Source organism: Sus scrofa, chromosome 1 (assembly GCF_054392235.1).
Source record: "Sus scrofa isolate SSC_HxYL_T2T_F1_AM1 chromosome 1, Sscrofa_HxYL_maternal_Yorkshire_Landrace_v2.0, whole genome shotgun sequence".
Classification (NCBI taxonomy): Eukaryota; Metazoa; Chordata; class Mammalia; order Artiodactyla; family Suidae; genus Sus; species Sus scrofa.
The window spans coordinates 128,889,085-128,915,596 of record NC_139383.1 but is presented as its reverse complement, the minus strand read 5'-3'; the positions used below and the strand labels follow the sequence as shown (position 1 = coordinate 128,915,596).

Sequence of the window (26,512 nt, the reverse complement as noted above, 5' to 3'; positions counted from 1 at the left end):
ATTATTTTGTTCTTTTTATGGTGGAGTAGTATTCCATTGTATATATGTACCACATCTTCTTAATTCACTCATCTGTCAATGGACATTTAGGTTGCTTCCTTGTTTTGGCTATTACGAGTAGTGCTGCAATGAACACAGGGGTATACGTATCTTTTTGAATCATAGTTTTGTCTGGATATATGCCCAGAAGTGGGATTGCTGGATCACCTGAGGAAACTCCATACTGATTTCCATAGTGGTTGTACCAATTTACATTCCCACCAACAATGTAGAAGGGTCCCCTTTTCTCTACACCCTTTCCAGCATTTGTTATTTAGTACTCCATTCCTTTTTACTGCCAAGTAATATTCCACTTCATGGATATACCACATTTGTTCATCCATTCATCAGCTGTTAGACACTGGAGTTGTTTCACTTTGAGCTGCTATCAACAGTTGTGTTCAAGTTTGTGTGTGGACATGTCTTCATTTCTCTTGGTACAGACCTAGGAATGGGAGGCCACCTATTACTGGGAAGAACAGATAGGTTTGAAACATTGACTTCTGGTTCCTGGTTTATTTTATTTTGTCTTTTTGCCTTTTCTAGGGCCTCTCCCTCAGCACATGGAAGTTCCCAGGCTAGGGGTCCAATCAGAGCTGCAGATGCCAGCCCACGCCAGAGCCACAGCAATGCCAGATCCGAGCCACATCTGCAACCTACACCACAGCCCATGGCAATGCCTGATCCCCAACCCACTGAGTGAGGCCAGGGATCGAACCCGCAACCCCATGGTTCCCAGTCAGACTTGTTAACCACTGCACCACGATGGGAACTCCTGGTTCCTGGTTTATGACAAAGTTAAATGTTCCCTAGAGGTGTGTTAGTTAGATAACCTTGGGTTCAAAAGTAGGCATTTCCTGTTGTCACAGTCTTTGCATAATGTTCATATCATACATACATTTAGTTTTTCTTACTTACGTGATTAAATTAACCAGCACATTGTTTCTGAAGGCATCTCCTCACCAGAGGGTCTCCATCCTTTTTACAATGACAGAAACATATTAATTTCATTTTGTTCACCAGAATACTGTGAGTCAGTCCACTGTGGAGACTATCCTGAAGGCCAGCCTAGCTCCAGCCAAGTCCAGGCTGGAGAATGAGGGGTCTGTGGATGCCCTGCAGAGTGACCTGATTCTCTTCTCTTATCCATGAGGGAGGGAGTGGTTTAGCCTCACGTACCCTCAAAGGATCCACAGAGATAGGAAGGTTCACTGAGAGCTCTCTCCAACTTTCTGAGTCCCCTCCTCAGAATTCCTGGCCCACCTCAGGCCTGCCCCATCTCAATGTCCAGGGGAGAGACCTTAGTATTTTTAACCTGCTTTTGAGCCAGCAGGCAAGTTTGGGAAAAGCAGATTTACAAATCCCTGTTCGGTCAGTGCTCTTGGGCTTATAGAGCTCTGGCCCCAACCCCAGTACCAGATAATATAACTTGTTACCTGAGCTTATCCCCAGAACCCCCAGAGGCTTCCTATGAAAAGACTGTCAATGGTTCACAAGCTCCTATTGGTTTATAGCCTCTTCCACTGCCTCTCTTGGACCTGTGGTCACCCCAAAGCCTCTCCTGAGGGCCTCTCCTAGAAGCCCCCACCTCAGTTACCCTGGCTTCCTCCCCCTTTCTGGGGATCCTACAGTACAAGGGCCTGATGGGCCAGGGGAGGTCTCCCATAGAGGGGCTGGAAAAGGGCTCGGTAGCCCAGAGAAGCTGTTTCCAAAGTAGGTCTGACCCTGGGAGTCCTTAACAGGAGTTCTCCAGGTCAAAAATATTTTCATAATAACACTATCTCTTTTTCATATGTGTGGCTTTTAAAACCCTTTCGCAGGAGTTTTCCAGAGACTACTGTTGTGGGGTGAAAGCATCACCACTGGAATGTATGCTTCTGTATTGGGACAGAAGAGAGAGGAGAGGCAGTTCCCATCGTGGCTCCGTGGAAACAAACCCAACAAGTATCTGTGAGGATGCAGGTTTGATCCCTGGCCTTGCTCAGTGGGTTAAGGATCCAGCATTGCCATGAGCTGTGGTGTACGTTGCAGACTTGACTCACATCCCGCCTTGCTGTGGCTGTGGTGTACGCTGGCAGCTATAGCTCCGATTTGACCCCTAGACTGGGAACTTCCACATGCTGAGGATGTGGCCCTAAAACAAAACAAAAAAAAGACAAAAAAAAAAAAAAAAAGAGAGAGAGAGAGAGAGAGAGGAGGAAGGATATGGGGGCAGGGGAGAAGGAGAGAGAAGGGAGAGGAGGAGTGGGAAGGGAGAGAAAGGGAACAGGAAAGGGAGGAAGAAGGGAACTAACCCTTGTTGAATATGCACCAAAGGCTGAGGTGGGTCCTTTACATACTTTACAGCCGTCCCATTTCCTAGATGAGGAAACTAAGGCTGAGTGAAACTTCGGTATGATATAGCCTGTAAAGGTGGTAGAGCTGGGTCTGAACCTAGGTCTCCATCCTTTGTCCCCTGCTGTCCCCTCCTACAGATGAGTGTCAGCAGGACCACCTTCCAGCCAGAGGGCCAAGCAACTTCAGGAGCCCACGATACAAAGGCCTTTTATAGCATGTGCTCCCCTTAAGCCACTTATAATCCAAGGAAGGATGTGGAGGAGGTCAGGGGTGGGAAGAAGGAAGTGGATATGGAGAGCTGCTCTGGCTTCCAGCTTATTCCAGAACAGGACTGGCAGCCAGGCCCCACTTCTGGGAGGCTGACCATCCACTCCTTCTAAAGCCTCTGTCTTGGTTTTCCGCCCACAGGTATTTCCCACAAACACTCATCGCCACACACCTCCTTGTCTGACCACCCGCTTCCTGCTTGACCCTTTTCTGGCTGGGAGGGGGGTCCAAACATCTGTTTGGCCCCTTCACTGCAACTGGTTTGGTAGGTTTGCCACCAGGTCCTCTAAAAAGGAAAAAAAAAAAAAAAAAAACAAAAAAAAACCAGAAAGAAAAAAAAACTGATTCAAAAACTCCACTCAGTATTATTTTCAATATGCAAAATACAATTTATTACCTGGGAGTTTACCCTTGAGTTTCCACATGGTACAGTACATTCCCAACCAAGTAGTTCATCAATAAATACTAAACAGCACCCACTGCGAGATTAAATACTTACAGGGGAGGTGGCTTACTGCCCAAGGAGGGTGAGTACAGGAGAGGGCACTTTCACGGGGCCCTTAAAGTCACTGTTTGGATTGGAAAGTGAGGGGTGATTTTGCGTGTACACTGCAGATGCCCCCACCTGTCCAAACATAGAAACTTGAATTTGCTTCACCTGAGTCTGTATGACTTTTCCTTGGCCCTGTCTTTCTCCTCTTCTGGGAGGCCCAGGTCAGAGTGCAGATACACAAAAAGGTATGTGAAGGCGGGGGAAGGGGATGCCATAACTAGGAGCTCAGGAACAAACTCTGGAACATTCTGGGAGCAGAGCTTGGGAATTTCATGGGCCTGTCCCTTCAGCAGCTGGCAGTAGACCCTGTGCCCACTTCCTTGAGCCCCTGCCCAGGCTAGAACCCACTAGGGAGAGAAGGTGGCTGACAAGTTGTTCTGGACTATGTTCCCTGTCCCCTTACCCTCTGGGCTCTCAAGGTGTGTGTGGGTGGGTGGCAGGGGTGTATGTGTGAGCGAGCAGGAGCCTTTCATATTTTTCTGTCTCTACCCCAGGCCCTGTTGTAGAGTCTTGTAGTGTTGTATAACCACTATGTTTATTTTAAAAGAGTTGATGGCAAAGCTGGCCTGGGTGATTTTTGACTGACTGGCCCATTACGATACCTCAACAAGTAGTTTTGCCTGGCACACCCTCTGAGGTTTACAAGAGCTCCAGCTCTGGAAGGACCTCTTCAAGCAACAGAGCCTGGGGCTGGGCCTGCAAAGCCAGAACTACCACTAGGAGAAGGTCCAGGCTGGAGAAGGAACAAGAGAGGGGACTGAGGACCCAGGGGACTCAGCACACACAGCCCTCGGGCAGCACTGGGACCTGGCCCATCAGACCCCAGATCACCTACAGGAATGGTTTTTTTTCCTCACCCAGGAATGGTTTTTGGCCTGAGGTGATGACCTTTTATTTCCCTAAGTGATGCATGCCATCTTTATGAACAAGGAGTTTTCTAAAGCAAAGAATAAGTCTCTACACCTTGAAACCAAACAGAAAATAAAGGATCCTGTAACTAAAGCACTAGTTATCTTCCAGAAGGAACAGGTGAATTTCAAATGACCAGATTTTTTTTTTTTTTCACTTTTTAGGGCTACACCCGTGGCATATGGAGGTTCCTGGGCTAGGGGTACAACTGGAGCTACAGCTGCCTGCCTACACCACAGCAGATCAGAGCTGCATCCGTCACCTACACCACAGCTCATGGCAACACTGGATCCTTAACCCACTGAGTGAGGCCAGGGATTGAACCCGCAACCTCATGGTTCCTAGTTGGATTGTTTCCACTGTGCTACAACGGGAACTCCAAGATATTTTTTTACATTACTTTTTCTCAATATAAGTGAAGCCAAGACATTATCATCTGAGACCTATCAATTAATTTGTATGTAATTACACTTGCAATGCAATAAATATGAGTGTAATTGGTACAGACAAGATTCACTTTAGCCTGGTGGGATGCTACTTACTGATCCTGATACATCTAACACTACAAATAGGTTTTAAAATAAGTTTACTGTCTTCTGTGTCACAAGCAGCACTCAGCTCTTCCTTCAAATGAAAGAAATTGTCCTGTCCACGTGATACAATGATCACTCACACCATCATAAGATTCACAAATCAAACCTTCTGTCCATTTTACCATTTTATACACATCTCTGCTTAATTTATAACTGTTCACATACATGGAAAAAAATGTTTTATCTGAAAAAAAGACAACTGGATGCAAGGCTGAAAAAGATACTTTCACAATAAAAACACATTTAAAAAGGTGATGTTGTCTAATTACATTTGGAATTGGAATTTTCTTCTCTCAAAGACCAAGTAACACAGTCCCTCTCACACAGTCCATTAAAATCAACCCTTCCAGTGGAAGGTTCCAAAAATCACAGTGCACACTGAGAAAAAAATCAGCTTTTAAAGTGCTCTGAAAAATAAATCTGATTCAAGGAAACAATATGGAATATAGTAAATGCTGAATTCTACTGGTAAGAGAATGAGTTGAGAATAGTATACTTCAGAATAACCTTAAAAACATACATTTTAAAAAGTGTTCAAAATGAAAAACACTGTACTTGAAGGTGTTCTCGGAGTGCTGAAGACTCACACTGGGATCTTTCTAGGATGGTGGTTTTAATGGTAATATTGGAGACACGTGGTGAACTTTCAGATATGGAGCTGCTCCCTTAAGCTAAGTTGCATTCAACTCTCAGACCCTCTAAAAGCAAGATTTACACATGATGATTTCAAATTCTATCCTCAGGTACCTATGAGTTCACTGTGATTAAGCCCAGACCTGCAAAGACATAAACAGAGAATTTTTAATCTGTTTCCAGTTAATGACCTGTAAAACCTGAATTTAAGAGAGAAAATCAGTCTGCTACACACAAACATACGCCCTACATCCAAAACAGCACTCACGAGTCTTGGAAGGATAGCCCTTACTCCTAGCAACTCAAAGGTGCTTCCGTGGCCCTGGCTCCCCATCTCCTACTCGTCTGAAGGTCATCAGTGGCCTCCTTTCTAGGGAAGGTAACTCTTAGACTGACAACTGGAACCCTCTGTACCCACTCTGCTCACTGGGGACACAGACACTTTACAAATTTAGGAAACTCTTGCCCAGGACAATGAAGTCACAACAAACTTTATTGTTTGTTTCAGGAACTTTGCAAAAATCCTTTTATGTATTTACCCTAAGATTAGACCACTCAATTACCCTCTTGAAAAAAGGCACTCAGCTCTAAGGACAATAGAGAGCATCAGATGACTGGCTACTTTTTTTTCTTTTTATGGTTGCACCCAGGGCATATGGAAGTTCCCAGGCTAGGGGTCCATTGGAGCTGCAGCTGCTGGCCTACGCCAGAGCCACAGCAATGCCAGATCCAAGTCACATCTGCAACTTAAACTACACTCATGGACTGAGTGAGTCCAGGGATCAAACCTGCATTCTCATGGATATTAGTCGGGTTCTTAACCTGCTGAGCCATAATGGCAACTCCAAGATGTGTTTTTCAAGTAATTTTTAAAGACGGTCTTTGAAATTCTCTCTCTCCCCCAACTCTATGTCTATCAATCTTAAAATATGCCATAAATTTGTCCAGTCCTAATGAAGTCCCTCCATCAAAAGACTTGCCTTAAACCAGACCCCTAAAAACCTCATAAATATCTGCCTTTGCTCTCCCCTTCTGAAGTGCTAATAAGACTGTCAAGTGTGCCATCTGCTATAGCGAGGTAAGCTTTGTTTGATGAACAGGTTATCTTGGTATTATTTCTGAGTAGTCAACATCTGACAAAGTCCTGGAGCTCTTTGAGAATGTAATGAAAGCCATGAAGACATTTTTTTTTTTGAAAAATGCACACACATACACAATTTGGCATATGACTACAAGGGCTTCATAGGTCTCTGAAAGCCCCTCTGTGGGCTTCACAGTGGTCTGTGACCACAGAATAAGAACCCTGCACCACTGGGAGGTGAGAATGATAATCTAATTTGTCAAAGGTGAGAATCAGTCTTATGGGGTATCTATGCTTAAATACCTGCATTGATGGGGAACTCACTACCCACCCAGTCAAATCATTCCTCTGGGGCTATCAGAGTTGAAATCAGAGCTCTATTTGGCTGCCTAGGTCAAACAGACCTCTCTGCTTTCAGGAAGGCCAATCCTGCTTTCACTCCTGCTTTCACACACAGGGTAAAGTAGTAAAACATGTCTCTTACCCTGAGTGTATGATCCCATGATCCTGAGCAAAAAGCAGTCCCATCAGGGGAAACTCGTAGAGTACTAACACGGTTTTCATGTCCGAACAGGATGGAGACTCGGGATCCCTTGAGGACATCCCAGACATTGATGGTATAATCATTGTATCCAGCAAACAGCAGGCGACCTTAAAGCAGGAGGATATGATGGTTATGAAGCCAGTTCCCTCTTGTTTTTCTTTTCATGACTCTCACTCATGTGCTCGCTCATTCATTCATTCACTATTCAGTAAATAGTGATTTAGTGCCTACTATGTACCAGGCATTGTGCTTCACCCTGGGAATTCAAAGAGGAGAAAGGAGACCTGCTGGCCCCTGTGGAGGATGGTGATGGCCCAGGCTCACTCATAAATCATTGCAGCAGCAGGTAGTCAGGGCTGTAGTGGAAGTGCTCAGCTGTATGTAAAGTGCTATGTGATCACAGAGGAAGAGGAGGGATCTAGGAGGGCACTGCAGGGGAAGTGACATCTGAGCTGGCCTTTGAGGGCTGAATAAAAGTTTGCCATGCAGAGAAGGGAGGGAAAAGATGTTCCAGACAGTGGTCACAGCATGCATGCACAAAGGCATGGTTGCACAACAGGAGGGTATCCAGGAGAACTGAATGGTCCAGTGACCTAGCGTATCAGTGTGGCCCTAACTTTCATTGGCAGCCACCCCAGCTATAAAGGCAGAGGTACCATGAGCTTCAGGGCATTAAGAAACTAGCACAATACTATAATTCAAGAATTGTTTAATGAATAAAATTTTTAAAAAAGAGAGACAAAGGGACTCTTGCTTCACCCCTGCCACCTCTGAAAAAAATCCTTTTTCAGGTGTGAAGGGAAAAATGGAAGGCTGGGCAGGAAAAGCCTAAAGGTCCTGCAGATGGAGTTTTGATGCATCATTGTATCAAAAGAAGATACAATCAGTCTTCAAAAGAAGTTTGTCTTGAAGAAGAGCATCAGATGGGCCCAGCCTTCATTTCCTGGGGTTGTGAACTGGGCTGGGGAAGCTACTTCAGGCAGGGTGAAGCAGGGCATCAAAAATGCAGTGGAGGAAAACCGGCACAAAAGACTCTTTGGCACATGGCCAAAGAGGTCTAGCTGAGGGGAAACTTGAGAGAGCCTGGTTTCACTGAGGGAAAATTTCTGAGGCAAAATCTTACCGCTGAGGGAGAAGTCCACACTGGAAGCTCCAAAGATGATACTCTCCTTGGAATAGATGGCAACCTCCCTGTCTGCCCGGAGGTCGTAGAGGCGACACTGGGATGACAAAGAAGACAAAGAAGCACCTGTTTCTGGATCCTGTTTGGTGCACCAATGACCAGAGAGCTACAGACAGGTGCTGGAGGCTTGTGTGGTTTGAGGGATAAGTAGAACATCACTTTCATTTTTTCTCCTGGTGTTTTCTCCCTCAAACCAGATTCCTATTAATTTCTATGGATCATTAGAGATTCAAAGGAATAGCAAATACAGATTGCTCTGTGTACAAAAACAAAAATGAAAGCCCTCTTTTTCTTTTTTCTGATAAAGAATATGTGTTCACTGTAAAAAAAAAAATTCAAAAAAACTCAGAAATGCATTAAAGGAAATAAAAGTTACCTTAAATCCTAGAGGTATTTATTACTACCTGGGCTATTTTCTTCAGTCTTCTCCTATTTTTTTTGGTGTATTTTTCAGTGAGGTGGATGTTTCCTTATTGCTTCCATTAGCATTACATTATGAGCATTTTCTCATATCATTAAATAATCTTCAAAAAACCAAAATTACTGCTCAGCATGAAGCGGCTACAGAAGATGAGACCTTCACCCAAATGCCAAAGATGTGGCATTGTCCATCTGTTGGGGATAATGTGGGAGCCATTCTAAATAACAAAAGCCTCTTTGGTAACCTCCAATTGACCAATAAGCAGCCCAAACAGCCATGTTTTAATCCCTTATTTGCCTGGTAGGAATGGAGAGAGAGCTGTCTGAAGCCAGTTCTCTTACAAAAAGAGCCCAAACCACTACCCCAGGGCAGATGAATTCTCTCGTCCTGCCTTCCCACAGCTTCCCTTAGCAGTGTATTCAATAAATCTCTTCTAATCTAAAACAAAACCAAACCAAACCATGATTAACATGGTTGTTCCATTCCCATGTGGATATATCAGAATCTAGACAGCCGTACCCTGCTAAGTGTTTTGACTGTGTCTAATTTTTCTCTTTAATAAATAAAACTATGGGGAAGCCATGATCATTCTTCTATAAAAATCTTTATCTGCATTGCTTATATTTTCCTTATAATACCTAAGGAATAGAATCCTTAGAATAGAAATGTTTCCAAGGAAAAGCATGGTCAGATCAAAGGATAGGGAAGTTTTGAAAGCTCCTGATCCCCATCACAAAACTGCCCTGCAGAAGGCAGTTACCCAGGGGCCTTACCGAGGCTCACCCAAGGCTCCTTCACTGCCCCACCTCCACCCCTGAGCATTTCTCAGCTAATCCAAGGGGCAAGTAAGCATCTGATCACTTAAACTTGCATTTCTGGAGTTCCTATTGTGGCTCAGCGGTAATGAACTCAACTAGTACCCGTGAGGACACGGTTTGATCCTTGGCCTCACTCAGTGGGTTAAGGATCTGGCGTTGCTGTGAGCTGTGGTGTAGGTTGCAGATGCGACTCAGATCTGGCACTGCTCTGGCTGTGGTGTAGGCCGGTGGCTGCAGCTCCAATTTGACCCCTAGCCTGGAAATTCCATATGCTGCAGGTACAGCCCTAAAGAGACAAAGAAAACAAAACAAAAACCCTTGCATTTCTTGGATTACAAGTAACTTTGGAAACATTTTCAGATGTTAACCATTGATTTACTGCTTTGTAAACAGTCTGCATTTTATCTTCTTTTTAATGGGAGTGTTTATCTTATTGAGTATGCAACCCCATTCATATCTAAAGAGTTCCAACTCAGTCTGTCATATATATATATATATATATATATATATATATATATATATGAGATGAATTTTCCCAAAATGTGATGCCCTTATATTTTGTTATATATATTCTGACATACAGAAATTTAAAATTTTCATTATTATCAAAGCTCTCAATTTATTCCTTTGTAATTTCTTCCTTAGTAGCAAATTAGGAAGAAACTCATCTTTTAATAAGATATTTGATATTTTGAGGGCACAGAAGGTATTTTTTTCTTTTGAAAAGTAGGTCAACACAATTAGATAATTAGTATTAAAAGCCTTAAAACCAAACTGAGTTTTGAGTCAGCAAGTTCATGTCTGAGAATTAATTCTAAGGAAATAGTAAGAGAGATACTCAAAACATTTGCTTATAGTAGTGTTTTTAACAGGAAATAAAAATGAAAAAAACCCTAAATATCCAAAAATTGAAGAGTGGTTAAGTGAATGATGGCAGGTCCATAACAAGGAAAACTATTCAATCATTAAGAACATGTAATGCAGGAAAATATTTATTGACATGAGAAAATGTTCACCATCTATTGCTAAATGAAAACAGCAAATTATAAAGCATTTTGTTTAAAAAGTAAAAACACATGTTCTCTTGTGGCACAGTGGGTTGAGGATCTGGCATTGTCACTGCAGCGGCTTAGGTTGCTGCTGTGGAATGAGTTTGATCCCGACCCAAGAACTTCCACATGCTGCAGGAATGGCCAAAAAAGTAAAAAGTAAAAAGACAGAAAGGAATTCATCGAAATGTAACTTTTCTTGAGTAGAAAGGTTAAGGTAATTTAGTTTTCTCCCCCAAGTTTTCTTTACTGAAGTCATAGCATTTCCGTAATTCAGAGAAAAGGTATTTTTGAAAAATAAAACTAAGTTTGAACATCTCTCCTTTGAATAGGAAAAGCTCTCAGTAACTCAGAAACATACCGTAGCATCATCTGATCCCGAAGCAAAGGCATCTCCACTCGGATAGTATCTGCAGAGAGAAAGCATGAGGACAAAGTGCTTTTACTTAGAGTGGGGATTCCTGATCCCTGGATGCCCACTGGAGCTGTCTCTGCTCCAATGTCCTGTGCTGGGCCCTCGGAATCACAGGCTCCTCTTCCAGGGCCCAAGGACCACCGTTACAGAGGCCAGGAAGGGAGGCTCAACTGGAGTGCCCACTGGCCTCTAGTTTTCTTCTCTGTAAACAGAGGACAGTGACATTGGCCTTGCAGAGTTATGGTGAGGAGTAAATGAGATAATATGTATATTTCATAAGACACTGAGCACAGGGCAGGTCCCCTGTTTCTTTAGTTTTCCTTGATCACATACGCCATTGGCAAGACCTGGCTAGAGTTCAGGGTCATAAACACAGACCCTGCAATCAGAGACACAGAGCAACTGGCAGCTCTCTGCACTGACCACTCAATTACACACGATACCTTTGGCCAGTGACGTCACTTTGCCCAGGCTGGGTTTTCTCATCTGAAAAGTGAGGAGGACAATGCACATGCCTTGTTGGAAAGACTGAATAAGACAGTATATACAGAGAGTATGGAATGGCGCCAAATAAAAAGCAGGCAATAAATGATGACTATTACTGTTACAGCCACTCTCTCCCTAATAATCAGGCTGTCTTGAGAGAAGGAAGCCTCAGGTGAGACCTGACGGACATGAAAAGAAGGATCTGGGTTGAGGGAACAGCATAGGTGAGAGAATGTGCATTGTAAGCTGTTATTTCATGAATATGTACGGGTTTAATTTATTTTTGTGGCTTTATATTCTAGCCTGTATCTTAATAACTTCATTTACTATCTGTAGTAATTCTTTGATTTCCTTGGATTTTATAGGTAATTACTGTGCATTTGCAAAAAGTGAGTTTCCTTTTTCCTTCCTTACATTTGAGCTCAGAGAGGTAGAAAATTCTCATCAACATTACTTAATACTAAAGTAAGTATTCTTACTATGTTCTGGCTTTTAAGGGGAAAAAGTCTAGTGCTTTCCTTGATGTAGAAATGAAGATTCTTGGAGTTCCCTTCGTGGCTCAGTGGTTAACGAATCCGACTAGGAACTGTGAGGTTGTGGGTTCGATCCCTGGCCTTGCTCAGTGAGTTAAGGATCTGGCATTGCCATGAGCTGTGGTGTAGGTCGCAGAAGTGGCTGGGATCCCGCGTTGCTGTGGCTCTGGTGTAGGCGGATAGCTACAGCTCCTATTAGACCCCTAGCCTGGGAACCTCCATATGTGGTAGGAGCAGCTCTAGAAAAGGCAAAAAGACAAAAAAGATTCTCAAGTGATTACACTTTAAATACTCTCCTGCCAGTGTTATCTTCCAACTTTACCTGTCAAGGCCCAACCTCTCTCTTGAGATCCAGGTCACAGATCCTGCTACCTACTTGTCATCTCCCCTTGGGTGTATAATAGGCATCTCAAACTTAACTAGTCCAAAACAGAGCTCCAGAATCCATGTGCAACCACGAACTCCTCCCTGCACTGCCTCCAACCCTCCCTGTCTTAGCAAATGGATCAGTACTTACTGTCCCTTATAAAAGATTCGAGTTCCCTGAGCTCAGGGCTTTTCTCTTGTAATGCAACTCTTTTCATGCGCAGGTGTCATTTGGCCCTTTTCATGTCATCCTGTGGAACTGGGGCTTAGGTAACCAGCACAAAAATGCTGATTCCCTGGCTACCACCATTGCTAAGAGTAATCCACTGTCCTTCATCTCTAACCCGGGAGTCTCATGTCTTCGACCAGCATCCACACATTGGGGCTGTTGTTTGTTCCCTGAGTAGAGTTTAACTTTGCAGAATGCACCTCCCAGAAGCTAGTTTTGTGCCGTTTCTGAGATTGGCAGCCTTACTCGATGGCTTGTAAAATCTCAAATCCTTCCTAATTTTGGACATTTCTGTCCTCACTGTGTCTTCTTTAGTTTCCACCACCATCATTTCTTTCCTGAACTCACACAACAACCTTCTAACTGGCTGCCATACCTCCACCCTTGTTCCCCTAAAATCTACTTTGCATACAGAAGCCAGGCAAAACACGGACCATGGTAGCCACCTCTCCAGCTCAGGACTCTCCAATGGCCACCTGGCCTTTTGTCGGGTCCCTGAACATCTCACCTCCCTGTTCTTGTCCCCAGTTTTTTGTGAGATTGGCTCCTTCATTATCCTGGTGTCAATTTTAACATCAGTTTCTCAGAGAGGCCTGAACACTCAAAGAAACAACCCATCTCATCACAGTTCCATATTTTCTTTTTAAATAGCACTTATCAATATCTTAAGCTGCACATTTATTTGTGCTTTGTCTTGTCTGTCTCCTAAGAGAGTGGGGACCTTGTTTACCTTGTTCAGAACTGCATTACTAGTTCCTGGAATAACATTAGTGTGTACGTGCTTAATAAATATCTGCTGAATGAATGAATGAGAAATATTGGCTTGATGAAGACAGGATAATATCCATCGCTCCTAGTGCAATTATATTAAAATTCTCCGAGAAATCTAGAGTGCCATTCAATCCCACCACAAATTAGTCACTTTTGCTGGAAAGGCCTTTCTCAGTCAAGTAACTGAGCTTGGAGGCTAAGCACTAGCCCAGGGTGGGGAATACCGGAGAAGAGAGAAGCAACATGAACATTCTACTCACTGACCGGACACTGTTGATGTCAGATTCGTGTGTTTCAAAGGCCTGAATGCACTGGCCGGAGCGCATGTCCCACACCATGGCTTTCTTGTCACATCCCTACAAAAGCAAAGTTACCCAGAGTTATGGCCATGGCAAGGACTGTCTACAGATAGGCCTGGGTCCTGGTTATGTCACAGAGATTGTTTAGTCCCCAATAGTAAATGGCTGACAACATGCTCTTCTGAGATTAACCTTACCCAGAGCCACTTTCCCCAGCTGGTAAGCCCTGAGAAGACCAGAGCTAGGTCCTGGGGGGGGGGAAGCAAGGGAAGGCATCCAGCTGCCTTTTGCAGCATGTTTTCTTCTCTCCCACCTTTCTAAATGGGTACAAACTCTCCAGGGCTCCTTCTCACCTTTATCCTGGGCATTTCCCTTCAAGCTTCCCTTTCTCTCCTGCCCCTGACCTATCCCTCCGCTTCTATAAGCCCAGAGGGGAAGGCAGGTGGGTGGTGGCTGCAGCGGGGGCTCCCAGCTTTGCCTCAGGTGTATGGGGCAGCCTGAGCACAGGTGAGCACCCCAGCAGCCCAGTCAGGGTACTGCCAGCAGTCAGCTGCATGGCTCAGGCAAGTCACCTCCCTGGGTTTCCACCTCGACACCTGTAAAGTGAACCCTCTCCGGGTTGTTAACATGACCCAGAGAATCATAAACACAAGGCTTTCACATACTCTACTGCTTCTAAGAGCATTTTGCTAAATTCCTACAGAGCAGTCCCATGATCAAGCATGGGCAGCATAATTAGACCTTCAAAGGTCAAACGGAAGAAGTAATGGGTTAATGTTCATGTCTAAGTTTTTGGTTTCAACTCAGAGGACAGACTGGAAGAGGTACCATAATTGAGGTCTCAGAAAGACCTGCTGTGGGGGGGTCAGCACTCCAAGCATCTTTACTAGAACGTGGACAAAGGAATCAGAGGTGTTCTTTAAATCTTTAAAGAGGACGCTACATCAGATTTTTAAATATTCTGAAAGAGACAATGTAATCTACAACAATATCAACAATTTGGAAAAACAGCGTAGCTGAGCAGTGATAAATACAGTTATACAAAGACACAGGAATAAAACATACACAGATGGGGCTAAATATCCAAGAAGAAAATTAAGTATCCTGCCAATTAGAGGCTTCACAGCCCTCACCTAAGAGCCAGGACTACGAGGTGGGCAGCTCAGAGCAAAGGGCCTTTATGTCTTCCAGCTGCAAAAGTCACTGAATGGCGTTTGTACCTTTGTCCTCTCTCACCATCTCCTGACCAAGGAGAGATAGGACCAGGGGTGGGGTTAGCCAGCTCATCTCATTCTTATTCCTGGGTGTCCACAGAAACATTTTCCTCTTCTGCTTATATAACACACTGCAAACTCTTCCCTCTACTGCTCATAATGTCCTAGGGATGGTGGGAGAATAAATGTTACAGTGCCTTATGCCCCATGTGCAGAGGATGAAATGCAGAGTCAGGTAGCAAAGGTGGGCCCAGGTGATCCAACTCCTCGTCTGGTGCTGCTCTGCCAGGGTGGCCTATCTGCTGCCTCAGAGCCTTCGAATACACTGTTCCCTGGGAGAGGGTGGGGACTGGAGGGGGTGGGGCAGGAGAGTGTCCCACTGGTGCCAAAGCCCTGATCACACCAGGGCTGCCTCACCTCAGCTGCCACCTGAGCTGCCTGGCACCCTTGGAGCTGTTTCTCATGCTCACAGACACAAACTCTCTGCTATTTATGAAGACCGATAGGTTTAAATGTGGCAGCAATCACACTGGGAGAACATTCCCGACCCTTTGGTTGACCACTGCATGCCAGTGGCAGAACAGGAGCCCCTCACACCTCAGTGCTGTGATGCCCACCAAGCACAGCCACCATGGCAGGAACTGAGGGTGCAGCAGAGGCTGCCAGTTTCTCAGCCCCGTCTAGGGAATTGCAGGAACACCCCCATAAGCCTCCCAAGTGGACCAAGAGCTCTTCCTTGGGTCCTTACCCCAGACACAAAGGTGTTCCCGGTCTCTGAGGGGGCCAGGTCCAAGCAAAGCACGTCGGCCCCGTGGCCATGGAAGCTCTGCAGCAGCTGCCCACTCTCCACGTCCCACAGGGCGCATGTGCCATCGCCGCTGGCCGTCAGGATCTGCCGCAGGAAGGGTGTGGCTGTCATTAGCGCTGTCAGGGGAGGTGAGCCAGAGGCTTACAGCTCCACAGGGGACAAAGCTCCACACACATACATGCACCATGCACACCTGCTAAATCTAGACCCAAGCACAGAACTCCTTCTCCCATGGTGAGAAAGAAATAGTCCCTTGTTGTCCCCCTCGCTGTCCCTGAGCTGTGTGTTTATGTGCCTGTCCTTCTGCCAAGTACAGCATCCAGAGGCCTCCCTGTGGTACACACCGGCCTGGCACATAGGAAGTGCTCTGTGAACGTTTGCTAAACAGAACCTCGAGTGGCTCCCACAAGCAGTCAAACCCACTGTTGTGCTTCCCAGACATTAAGCTGCACTCCCTTCCCCCCGTTACTTGTTTTTCTAGAGTCTGTTTTGCGGTCTGAGATTCTGTATTTTACAGACTTCCAGGTGATGCCGGCCCTGCCCGCTGGGCCTCACCTGGAGCAGCATTTTTCTAAACACATTCTCCTAGTGCTGCATCCCACAGAGGCTCCCTGGGCCACCGAGCGGTGCTGACACGCACATGCAGGGTCAGCAGCATCTGCTGACTAAGTCCAGGTGCTCTGCTAGGCATCAGGGTTTGCAGAAAGACCATCTTGGAGCTCAGTTAACAGGATTGGCAGGAAAAACTGAAACCCACCTTCCTCCCTACATTCATCAGATCCAGGACCAGGTACACTGGCCTGGTGCTGTGTTAGACAACACTGAGACCAAGGAAAAATAACCTGGCTGCCTGCTCCAGGAAATACCTGCTCCTGCAAAATCAGACTGTGAACCCATTAAACAACTCACTTATCAAGACTAATAGCTTTGTAAAAAATTAATGAAACAGACACCTCAATTAAATAGAGTTAGAGACCAGAAGGGAGAGCTCTCACATCCTGTGATGACAGTAGAGCCCAACAGAAAGAAGACTCCTATTCTTTCCTTGCAAGGGCTCAGCCAATGAAAAGCCGGGGACTCTTGAGGACCCCCCCCCACTTCCTTTTCCCCTCTATAAAAGAGTTCTCCTCCTATTGCTGTGTGAGGACTTGCACATGCCCTGCTGTGGCTGCAGACCCTGAACTGCAGTTCTTCCCTGATCCTGAAAAAACCCATCTTTGCCACATAAATATCCACCAGTCTATTTATTTCAAGTCAGGAGCTTACTCACCAAGACTTGCTTTAAGATCCTTATCTCGCTGAGCTCACCATTCCAAAGCTATTATGTCATAACCCAGTTCCCACCTTGAAAGACCCACCTTAAAATTACTCACCCTAGACCCCGGAACCCTCTAAGGACCCTTCTCTAATTTCTCCATTCTGAGACACTACAATAATTCCATCAAGCTGGGCTTCTCCCTTGCTGCAGTGGGTAGAATAAACATAGCATTGCTGGTTGGCAGGTGTTGCTGATGGTCTGGGCAAACAAGACAATGATCACTTATGACAGATAAAGTACAAAGATCCAGACAGGCCTGTGCGAGGGGCATCAAACCTACTCTGGCTACATCTGAGCTTATCTAAGAAGAAGAGAGAGAGCTGGCCAGGGGAGGGGAAGCGAGGGCGGGGGAGGGTGCTGCAGGTGAACAGCCTACCTCTGCCCTGAATGAAAGGTGTGCCTGGGGATAGAGTGAGGACTTTATCCTGCTGGGGGGTGGGAACCATGGAAAGCTTCTGAGCAGAATGATAAAATGAAGGTTCTATTTTAGGAAAATCTGAGGTCGGTGCAGCTGCCCCTCAAGCAGCCTCTGTATAGCTTCCAAGCACAAAGGCTGGCCCATGCACGGAGAAGAACGCTGGGGTGCCTGGGGAAAGGCATGGAAGGCAGAACTAAGAACTAGGGTTTTAGATTCTGTCGCTGCCCGTGTGTGTGAGGCTTGGGCTCTGGTTCATCTGGGAGAAAGGCAGTGGCGTCCAGGACTCATGGCCTCACAGACCCAGCTGACAGCGTCACAGAGTTCTGGTACCAGCTTGATTCTGAGCAGCCATGGGGGGAGTCATAGGGTTAAACCCTGGATAGCAGAGCATCCCTACACCCCATTTTCCTGTTGCTCACAGGGACTGGATGCTGTGATAAGACAGACCAAGAAGTGGCTCTTGCAGTAAGTGCCCACCACAGAGCCCTCTGTGGGTGCAGATTACATGGCTGAGGAAGGAACACAGGAAGTGGGTCTTAAAGGACTGCTGAAATTCAGTGCACCCACGGACCACGCTGCACCTCCAATTCCATGTCCATCCTCTCCCTCCTTCCCCTTCTCTTCCCTTCTCTCTCACATGGTAGGCCTAGCACTTACACAACAATCTCTTTTTTTCTGCAGGGAGGGAACACCTTGCCACCCTGGCCTTGTACACGCTGGCTGCACCACCTTAGAGCAGGTTCCTACCAGCAGTCTAGGAGGCCTAGGATCTCCGTGCAGCCAGGAGAGGCCCCTCTGAGGAGAAAGAGCTGGTACATTCTGCAGCTCTCAGGCTTCTTGGGTGTGGCCCCCAAGGCCTTCCTCAAAGCCCCCACTTGCAGGCAGCTCTCAAATTTGGTAGGACTCCTTCCTACCTCGACTTCTTTTTTTTTTGTCTTTTTAGGGCTACACTTATATATATGGAAGGTCCAAGGCTAGGGGCTGAATTGGAGCTGTAGCTGCCAGCCTATGCCACAGCCACAGCAATGCCAGACTGGAGCCATGTCTGCAACCTACACCACAGTTCATGGCAACGCTGGATCCCCAGCCCACTAAGGGAGGCCAGGGATTAAACCTGTGTCCTCATGGATACTAGTCGGGTTCCTTACCGCTGAGCCAGCAATTTCTTTTAAGATGCCTGTGTACATCTGACGAGATGACCCAGGCTGGGAGAAGTAGCTTAGGAACACACAAGACTTGGACTCTGTCTTAATTTGGGTACTTGTATTTCGTAAGATGCTACAATTCCCTCCAGTCTCTGTTGGCCCACACCCACTAGCAGAGGCAGCACCCCACTGCTGTCCTAACACTTGCAAAGAAAGGGGCAAGTGATCTCCAATCTTTTTGGGGACATCAGGTCCAAACAAATGACTGCCTTAAATGATTCCCTCATTCTAGTCCTTTAACGGGAATTTTCCATACCATACTCTTCAATCAAAGAAATGAATAGTTTTTAAAAGTTAAATGTAAATTCTTAATATTTAAAAAAATATTTTAAAGGCATATGAAAAAATGCCCAACATCGCTAATTATTAGAGAAATGCAAATCAAAACTACAATGAGGTACCACCTCACACCAGTCAGAATGGCTATCATTAACAAGTCTACAAATAACAAATGCCAGAGAGGGTGGAGAGAAAAGGGACCCCCCCCTACACTGTTCATGGGAATAAACTGGCACAACTACTATGGAAAACAGTATGGCGGTTCCTTAGAAAACTAAAAATACAACTACCATATGACCCAACAAAAAATTCCCACTTTTGGGAATATATCTGGACAAAACTCTAATTCAAAAAGATACATGCACCCCTATGCTTATAGCAACACTATTCATAATAGCCAAAACATAGAAATAACCTAAATGCCCATTGACAGATGAATGGATTAGGAAGATGTGGTACATATATACAATGGAATATTATTCAGCCATAAAAAAGAATGAAATAATGCCAGTTGTAGCAACATGGATGGACCCAGAGATTATCATACTAAGACAGAAAAAGACAAAAACCATATGGTATCACTTATATGTAGAATCTAAAATAAGGCACAAATGAACCTATCTATGAAACAGAAACAGACTCATAGACATAGGGAACAGACTTGTGGATACCAAGGGGGAGGGTCAGGGGAGAGGGATGAACTGGGAGTTTGGGGTTAGTAGATGCAAGATATTACATCTGGCATAGGATAAACAACAAGATCCTACTATATACCACAGGGAACTATACCAAATCAATGATGGAAAAGAATATAAAATAAGAGAGTGTATATATATATATGTGTGACTGGGTCACTTTGCTATACATAAGAAATTGGCACAACATTGTAAATCAACTATACTTCAACAAAAAATTTAATATTTTGTGATCTTCATTACAATGTAAATACATTTGGGGGGGGGCGGTGACTGCACCCACAGCATATGGAAGTTCCTAGGCTAGGGGCTGAATAGGAGCTGTGGCTGCCGGCTTACGCCACACCCACAGCAACACCAAATCCAAGCTGCATCTGTGACCTACACTGCAGCTCATGGCCATGCCAGATCCTTAACCCACTGAGCAAGCCCAGGGATCGAACTGGAGTCCTCATGGATCCTAGATGGGTTTGTTAGTGCTGAGCCGCAATGGGAAATCCCAATAAAAATAAATTTTAAAACCAAACATTTATTACAATAAATGCACTAAACTAAACTAAATAAATGCTCTAGCTCATTGTCTCTTATTCTGGAATGTAGAGCATCTGTAGGTCTTATAACCAGCCTCTTCAGGTTTCCATTTTTTATTTTTATTTTTTTATTTACTCATTTGGCTTTTTTGTCTTTTTAGAGCTGCACCTGCAACATATGGAGGTTCCCAGGCTAGGAGTCTAACCAGAGCTGTAGCCACTGGCCTACAACACAGCCACATCAGCGTGGCATCTGAGCCACATCAATGTGGCATCTGAGCCACATCTGCAACCTACAACACAATTCACGGCAACGCCGGATCCTTAACCCACTGAGCAAGACCAGGGATAGAATCCACAACCTCATGGTTCCTAGTTGGATTTGTTTCCACTGAGCCATGACAGGAACTCCCATTTTTCATTTTTAGATTGCAGAGGTAGGAGGAAACTTAAGGTTCATGAGTTCAGGGATACCCAAACCGGGCGATGCATCTGGATCACCCATGAAACTTTGTATTAATATTAATAGTAATAAAATAATAAGAGCTAATATTTATTGATATACAGCAGGGACTACATTAAGTATTTTAATAGGATTCTTCTAATCCTCAGAAGTTAATCCAATAAGGACACATTCAATCCGCAGAAAATCTTCTAAGGAAGCAATTTACTACCCTCCACACATGCAAGTGAGAAAAACAAAACACAGAGAATAACAAAACCTTGTTTAGGATGGGCCAGCTAGAACACCAGGCTAATCATCCTCTGTTGCTTCGCCTGCTCCTCAGGCCCAAGGACATCTGGTGTGGTCCCTGCAGCAGCCAGGGCCATAGCGCTCCCTAATGCTCAGGCCTGCAAGAGCCCTGGACCCAACAGGTGTAAGCACTGCCCTCCAAAATCTGAACAGCCCCTGGATCAGCAACGCAACAACTATCCATCACCGGGTCTCCCTGCCGCTACCCTTGCCTCTCCTCCCGATGTTAGTCAGCTGAAGCCGGTGTAGGCTTTAATCTGACTTGCTCTCCTCCTTCAAGCAAGCCAATCTGCCCAGCCCCTGCCATGGCTCTCTGCCATCTGTAGGGTCAGCCCGGCCATTCAGGGCACCCTGTGATCTGGCCCTGCCCATCTTTCAGGCTGCCTGCCTCCCACAGTGCTCCCATCACATGACTGGCAACACACTTGTCCTCCAAGGCAGCTTCTCAAAGAGAGTTTGCAACCCCCGACTCCTGCTCCAAGCTCCCAGCCTCTCCACTGTTCAGTCACCCCTGGTATCTGGCAATGTGGGTGGTGGCACCTATGAAGGTTTGCTGGAGAGATGTGACCAAGAAACTACAGGACGCTTTATGACTTGTGAAAGAAAACATAGCCAATATGTTGAAACTGTATTATCTTCACTTTGTGGTTTATTCAAAATAAGGCACAGATTTTGCATGTGTTAAACCAGGAATATAACAGAGGTACAATGAAGTGTGTCAAGGGCACAACTCCGGAACTCAGGACCCATTGAAGTTTTACATACAGAAGCACCTTGGCACCACTTCTCAAACCTGGACAGGAATCCCCACCACCCCAGTAAGGTCCCTGAGCCACTCGCACCCCCACCAAGTCAATTAGAGGAGGATGTTCAATATGGCACGGAATTCATCTCAACACGACAAACAGTCAACCGCCCTGACTTTCCCCATTTCTGACTTTAATAATAATACAACCAATGAGACACCACAGGAGCTTCCTCCTAGAGCCCAGGGCCAGAGCGCCACAGCTTCCTACAAAGAGAGATCTCCCTGCAGGCCCGCTTTAGTTCTCTACCACTGACCCTGCTCTCCGGCAGGCTGGCCCATCATCTCGCAGGCCCCTTATTTACCTGCATGTCAGAGTTGGTGAAGCTGCAGGCTGACAGGTAGTTGGTGTGCATAGCAACGGACTTCTTTTTGGCGGCCATGTTTTCATTTTTGTCAAACGTCAGTGGGTACACAGAACACTTGTTATCCAAACCACTAGCATGGGAAGACAGAAGTGTCAAATGTTAATACCAGGCAACAGACTACGTGGACACTTTCTCATTCACACAAACTTTTCAAAATGTTTTCCTCTGGAATTTTCATATGTTGGAATCTTTCTCCCAATTTTTACTTTGAAGATTTTCAAACGAATACCCAGATCCCTTCACAAAAGTCCACTAACTTAACATTCTGCCATATTTGTGGGAGCAAATTCTGAACCATTTGAATTCAAGTTGCAGACCTATTACATTTAAATACGTCAATCTGCAAATCTGCATCTCCAAAAAATAACATTCTTCTATTATCACTAACTCATGATCACATCTGAGAAAACTAACAAATATTCCATAACACCATGTAATAAACCATCCATATTCAATCTTTCCCAACTGTCTCCAGGATCCAGGGCCCAATTAGATCCACACACTGCAGTTTTTACATCTTTTAAATATCTTCTTTTGGAGAAGAGACACTTACGTTTGTTGTTCTTGATGAGAGATCTTAGATGGGCTGTCTTTTAGAATGTCACACACTCTGGATTTGTCACATGGTTTCTTAATGTTTATATTCAAGTATAACATTTTTAGCAATGATACAAATGTGATATATACAGGTGATATTGTGTACTTCTTTCTTACTGCTTTACTTTAGGAGGCTTGTAATGCCTCTTGTCCCAAGACTGGTGATGCCAACTTTGATGGCTTTGAAGGGGTTCAAGACTTCAGTGGAGGAAGGAATGGCCGATGTGGCAAAAATGGCAAGAGAACTAACTAGAATTGAAGTCGAGTCTGAAGATGTGACCGAACTGCTGCAATGTCATGATAAAACTAATAGATGAGGAGTTGCTTCTTATGGATGAGCAAAGAAAGTGGTTTCCTAAGATGGAATCTACTCTTGCTAAAGATGCTGTGAAAGTGGCTGAAATGACAACAAAGGATTTAGAACATGATATAGACTTAGCTGATAGAGCAGTGACAGATTTTGAGAGGATGGATGCTGATTTTGAAAGAAGTTCTACTGTAGCTAAAACGCTCAGAAATAGTACTGCACGTGACAGAAATTGTGAAAGGAAGAGTCAATCAATCGATATGACAAACTTCATTGTTGTCTTACGTTAAGAAATATCCACAGCCACCCCAGCCTCTAGCAACCACCACCCTGATTGGTCAGTAGCCAACACTGAGGCAAGACCCTCCACCAGCAAAATGACTATGACTTGCTAAAGACTCTGATGATGGTCTTTTAGCAATAAAGTATTTTTAAATTAAGGTATGTATATTGGTTTTTTAGACATAATGCTATCACATACTTAACAGAATATAGTGTAGTGTAAACATAACTTTTATGTGCACTGGGAAACCAAAAAATTTGTGTGAATCACGTTACCCTGATACTCACTTTATTGCATGGTCTGGAACCAAACCCACAGTATTTCCAAGGTATGCCTGTTGTAATAACCTGTGATGTGACACTTTTAGGTCACGTGAATATCTTGTTCCCAATAACCATCATACAATGGCTTTAGCATGACTATCCTTGTTTGAATAAAATATTACTTCATAGGTATAAGGTAGTGACCTTCTAATATAATAATTCCTTCTGTGTTTATTAGCTAACACTTTTCTGTAAAGACAAATTCCTCCCTGCCCCCCACAGTGTCACCAAACACCCATGGATCCTATTATTTTCCTCTTCAATTGTGTTATGATCAATTACTCTCATTACTCCATGTGATGCTGAAATTGTCCCAAATTTGGACAGTAGGGACCTCTTCAAGTAGCTCTTGTTTCCAGTTGATATGACTCTGCTGATTTGACTTGAAGGTTTCCATACTTTCTGGCACAAGAAAATAGGCTCACTTTATTCTTTTCCTGTCCTAGACTGACAAGCAGTCTGACCACAAGGAGCCCTGCTTCCATTTAGTGTGGAACAACATTTAGGGAGGGCCTGGGGGAGCTGGGGGATCCCTTTGCTTGGAGGTGCAAGTGCAGATGTGGTTATCTATTATCCATAATTAGCTTTGGCAAGCTTGTTTATAGGTCGTGTGGGTGAGCATGGTTTGCACTTGGCTGTGATAATGAACTAGCAGGTTTCAGACTGTCAGCTTCCTTAACCCTCGAGATGAAACATACTCTCCTACTGCGAAGCTTCAGAGTGAATTCTCAGTCAGTTGGACACTCACACTTGGGGTTTGCATTTCTACAAGAAGCAGGAAAGTACTGTGATGTGATGCATTTGGAATTGAATCTTTGTTTTAGTACCTAACTCATCCTGTGATCCTGGTTACGTTTTTAAGCATTCCTGAGCCTCAATGTCCTTAACTATAAAATGGAGTGGATCCCACCCCCCTATCATAAGGGGCTGCTGTGAAGATTACAGAGTTCAGAATGGATCTTGACACATGAAAAGGCTCAGTAAGTGGTCATTATTATTCTTACGTCTTGCTTTGGAGGCAGGTACTATGTTATATTCACCTTTGAATTCCCCTAGGGTACTCAGGCCAGTGCCTTGCACACAGGGGCTTGCTCATAATAAATGCATAACCTGAAGGAAGGCTTCTTGGGAATATGTCTTCCAATAAAAAATACATATGTATATAAAATCAACTGATACATTTTTTGAGAAGGAGATTATGTGAATAAATACTGGTGGAGTTTTATTCTTTCAAGTTTGGAACCAACTAAGATATGGACTCAGCAGTCAGGCAGATAAAAATAAAAATACCCCTGTCGTTACCTTTAAAGACATTTGGGGAACGTGGCACGGGTGTGGGTCTGTGTAGTTACAAAGATGTCACAAAGCCACAGCTGGGAAACACTACGATAGATTATCATAAGAAACTCAAACTAATCACAGATGCTCTTAGCAGTTCTAGGAAAGGTCTGAGTAGGGCAGGTGGTGCTATTATCTAAGGTCAGGGTTCAGTCTTTCTCAGTTTAGTGTTTGGTGCTCTCTCCTCATCTACTGGACTCCCCATATTTTAAAAAGGGCTTTCACAAATTTTCACACCTTGAACTTCTACTACGGTTTTAAAAATCAACCCACAAGGCAGCCAGTGCAGGTTTCGACCATCGGCCACATGGCAGGGCCTGGGAAGAAGAGATGACGGAAATTAAGGCACCAGCCACCCCTCCACTATGAGCTCTCTCTACCCCAGGGTGTCACCAGAAAGCTATCTACCTGGGCTTGGTAAAATTATTCTCATCCCTGACCATCCCCTGCCTTCACGGAAATTCTTCCACTGCATTTCATTTAGTGAGGTTTAAAATAAGACACTGCTTATGGGATCATTTTCTAAACTAGTGTGGAAGACACTGTGCATGATGTTATCATATTCACTGAATACAGCAGAAGGCTCTAACCAATATGTTCTTTTTTAGTTTGGAAGTAGAGAGCTGATATCTTAATATCAAATACCGAGAAACCTCTATAGCCCATCCAACTCTTTGTATTTGCTAGAATTAATGCCCAATGAGAAACATACTACCCTAGGGTTTTTGTTTTTCAAATGTAGAGTACTTATCATTCTTACTGAGTAGTGAAGAACTTACTTAATGAGAGGCCTGGCCTTTGCCCTTGGCTATTGGGACCTCTAAACCCCTGGAAGGTCTCATCTGTTGGGAGTGTCTTTGTTTGCCTGGGGCTTTGATCCCTAGACAGTCTAACATTGTAATCTGTGATGGGAGCTTTGGGACACGTTCTGAGTTGTGACCCCGCCCGAGAAAGGAGACTAAAAGTATTAGCCTGACCTAAAGGTATTGGAGACCGAAGGTCAGCCCTATGGGCGGTATGTGATTGAGCCCCAGGAAAAACCCTGGACCCCAAGGGCTCTGGTGAGTTTCCCCCATTGGCAATACTCTGAGCTTGGCCAGGAGGAAGTAATGCCATCTGTGACTTCACAGTGAGGGGACGACTGGGCTCTCCACATTCAGACCCCGCCAGACCCCTCCTGGACTCTGCCCCGTGCAATCTCTTCCTTTGGCTGCCTCTAATTTATACCCTTTCACTGTAATAAAACTGTGAGCATTAAGTACAGCACTCTCCTGAGTTCTGTGTGCTGCTCTAGTTAATTCCTGAGCCTGATGGTGACTGCGGGCTTGCCACGCAAACTGTGGCCAGTGTCTGAAGGGAGGGACATCTTGTGCGGGCTGTGCTCTGTACCCGTACAGGTGGCCAAACTCCTTTACACTACCTTCTAACTCGGCATATGTAAATAAATGTGTCACGCGAGTGTGCATTCACACCCACATCTGTATGTATATCTATATCCGGGTCTTTTATTGTGGTCAGGTCATATCCCTTTAGGAAGTAGATGGAGATAAACTTTATATAAATATTGCCATTCAAAGATAATCTACTTTCAAGTTTTTTTAAAAATTTGAAAATATGAAATACATGTATGTAAGTGGGGTCTCCAAAGGGACACAGGATCTCAGCAAGTGGAGAGAATGGGAAATTTCCCCCAAAGCAGCCATTCAAAGGGAGTGGACACCAGGGATGATGGTTGGTGTGACTC

General features: G+C 44.7%; 1 protein-coding gene across 1 annotated transcript in view; it reads right to left on the bottom strand.

Moving 5' to 3' along the window:
- Window positions 1-3,011: 3,011 nt before the first annotated feature.
- Window positions 3,012-26,512, bottom strand: part of GNB5 (G protein subunit beta 5) — a 43,656-nt gene continuing 20,155 nt past the window's right edge. Inside the window, exons 5-11 of the mRNA XM_001924730.5 lie at window positions 21,858-21,990; window positions 15,489-15,632; window positions 13,492-13,583; window positions 10,789-10,837; window positions 8,080-8,176; window positions 6,897-7,063; window positions 3,012-5,474 (exon numbers count right to left, since the gene is read on the bottom strand). Coding sequence (XP_001924765.1) covers window positions 5,463-5,474; window positions 6,897-7,063; window positions 8,080-8,176; window positions 10,789-10,837; window positions 13,492-13,583; window positions 15,489-15,632; window positions 21,858-21,990 — 694 coding nt within the window. The 3' untranslated portion in view covers window positions 3,012-5,462. The remainder of the gene's footprint in view (window positions 5,475-6,896; window positions 7,064-8,079; window positions 8,177-10,788; window positions 10,838-13,491; window positions 13,584-15,488; window positions 15,633-21,857; window positions 21,991-26,512) is intronic.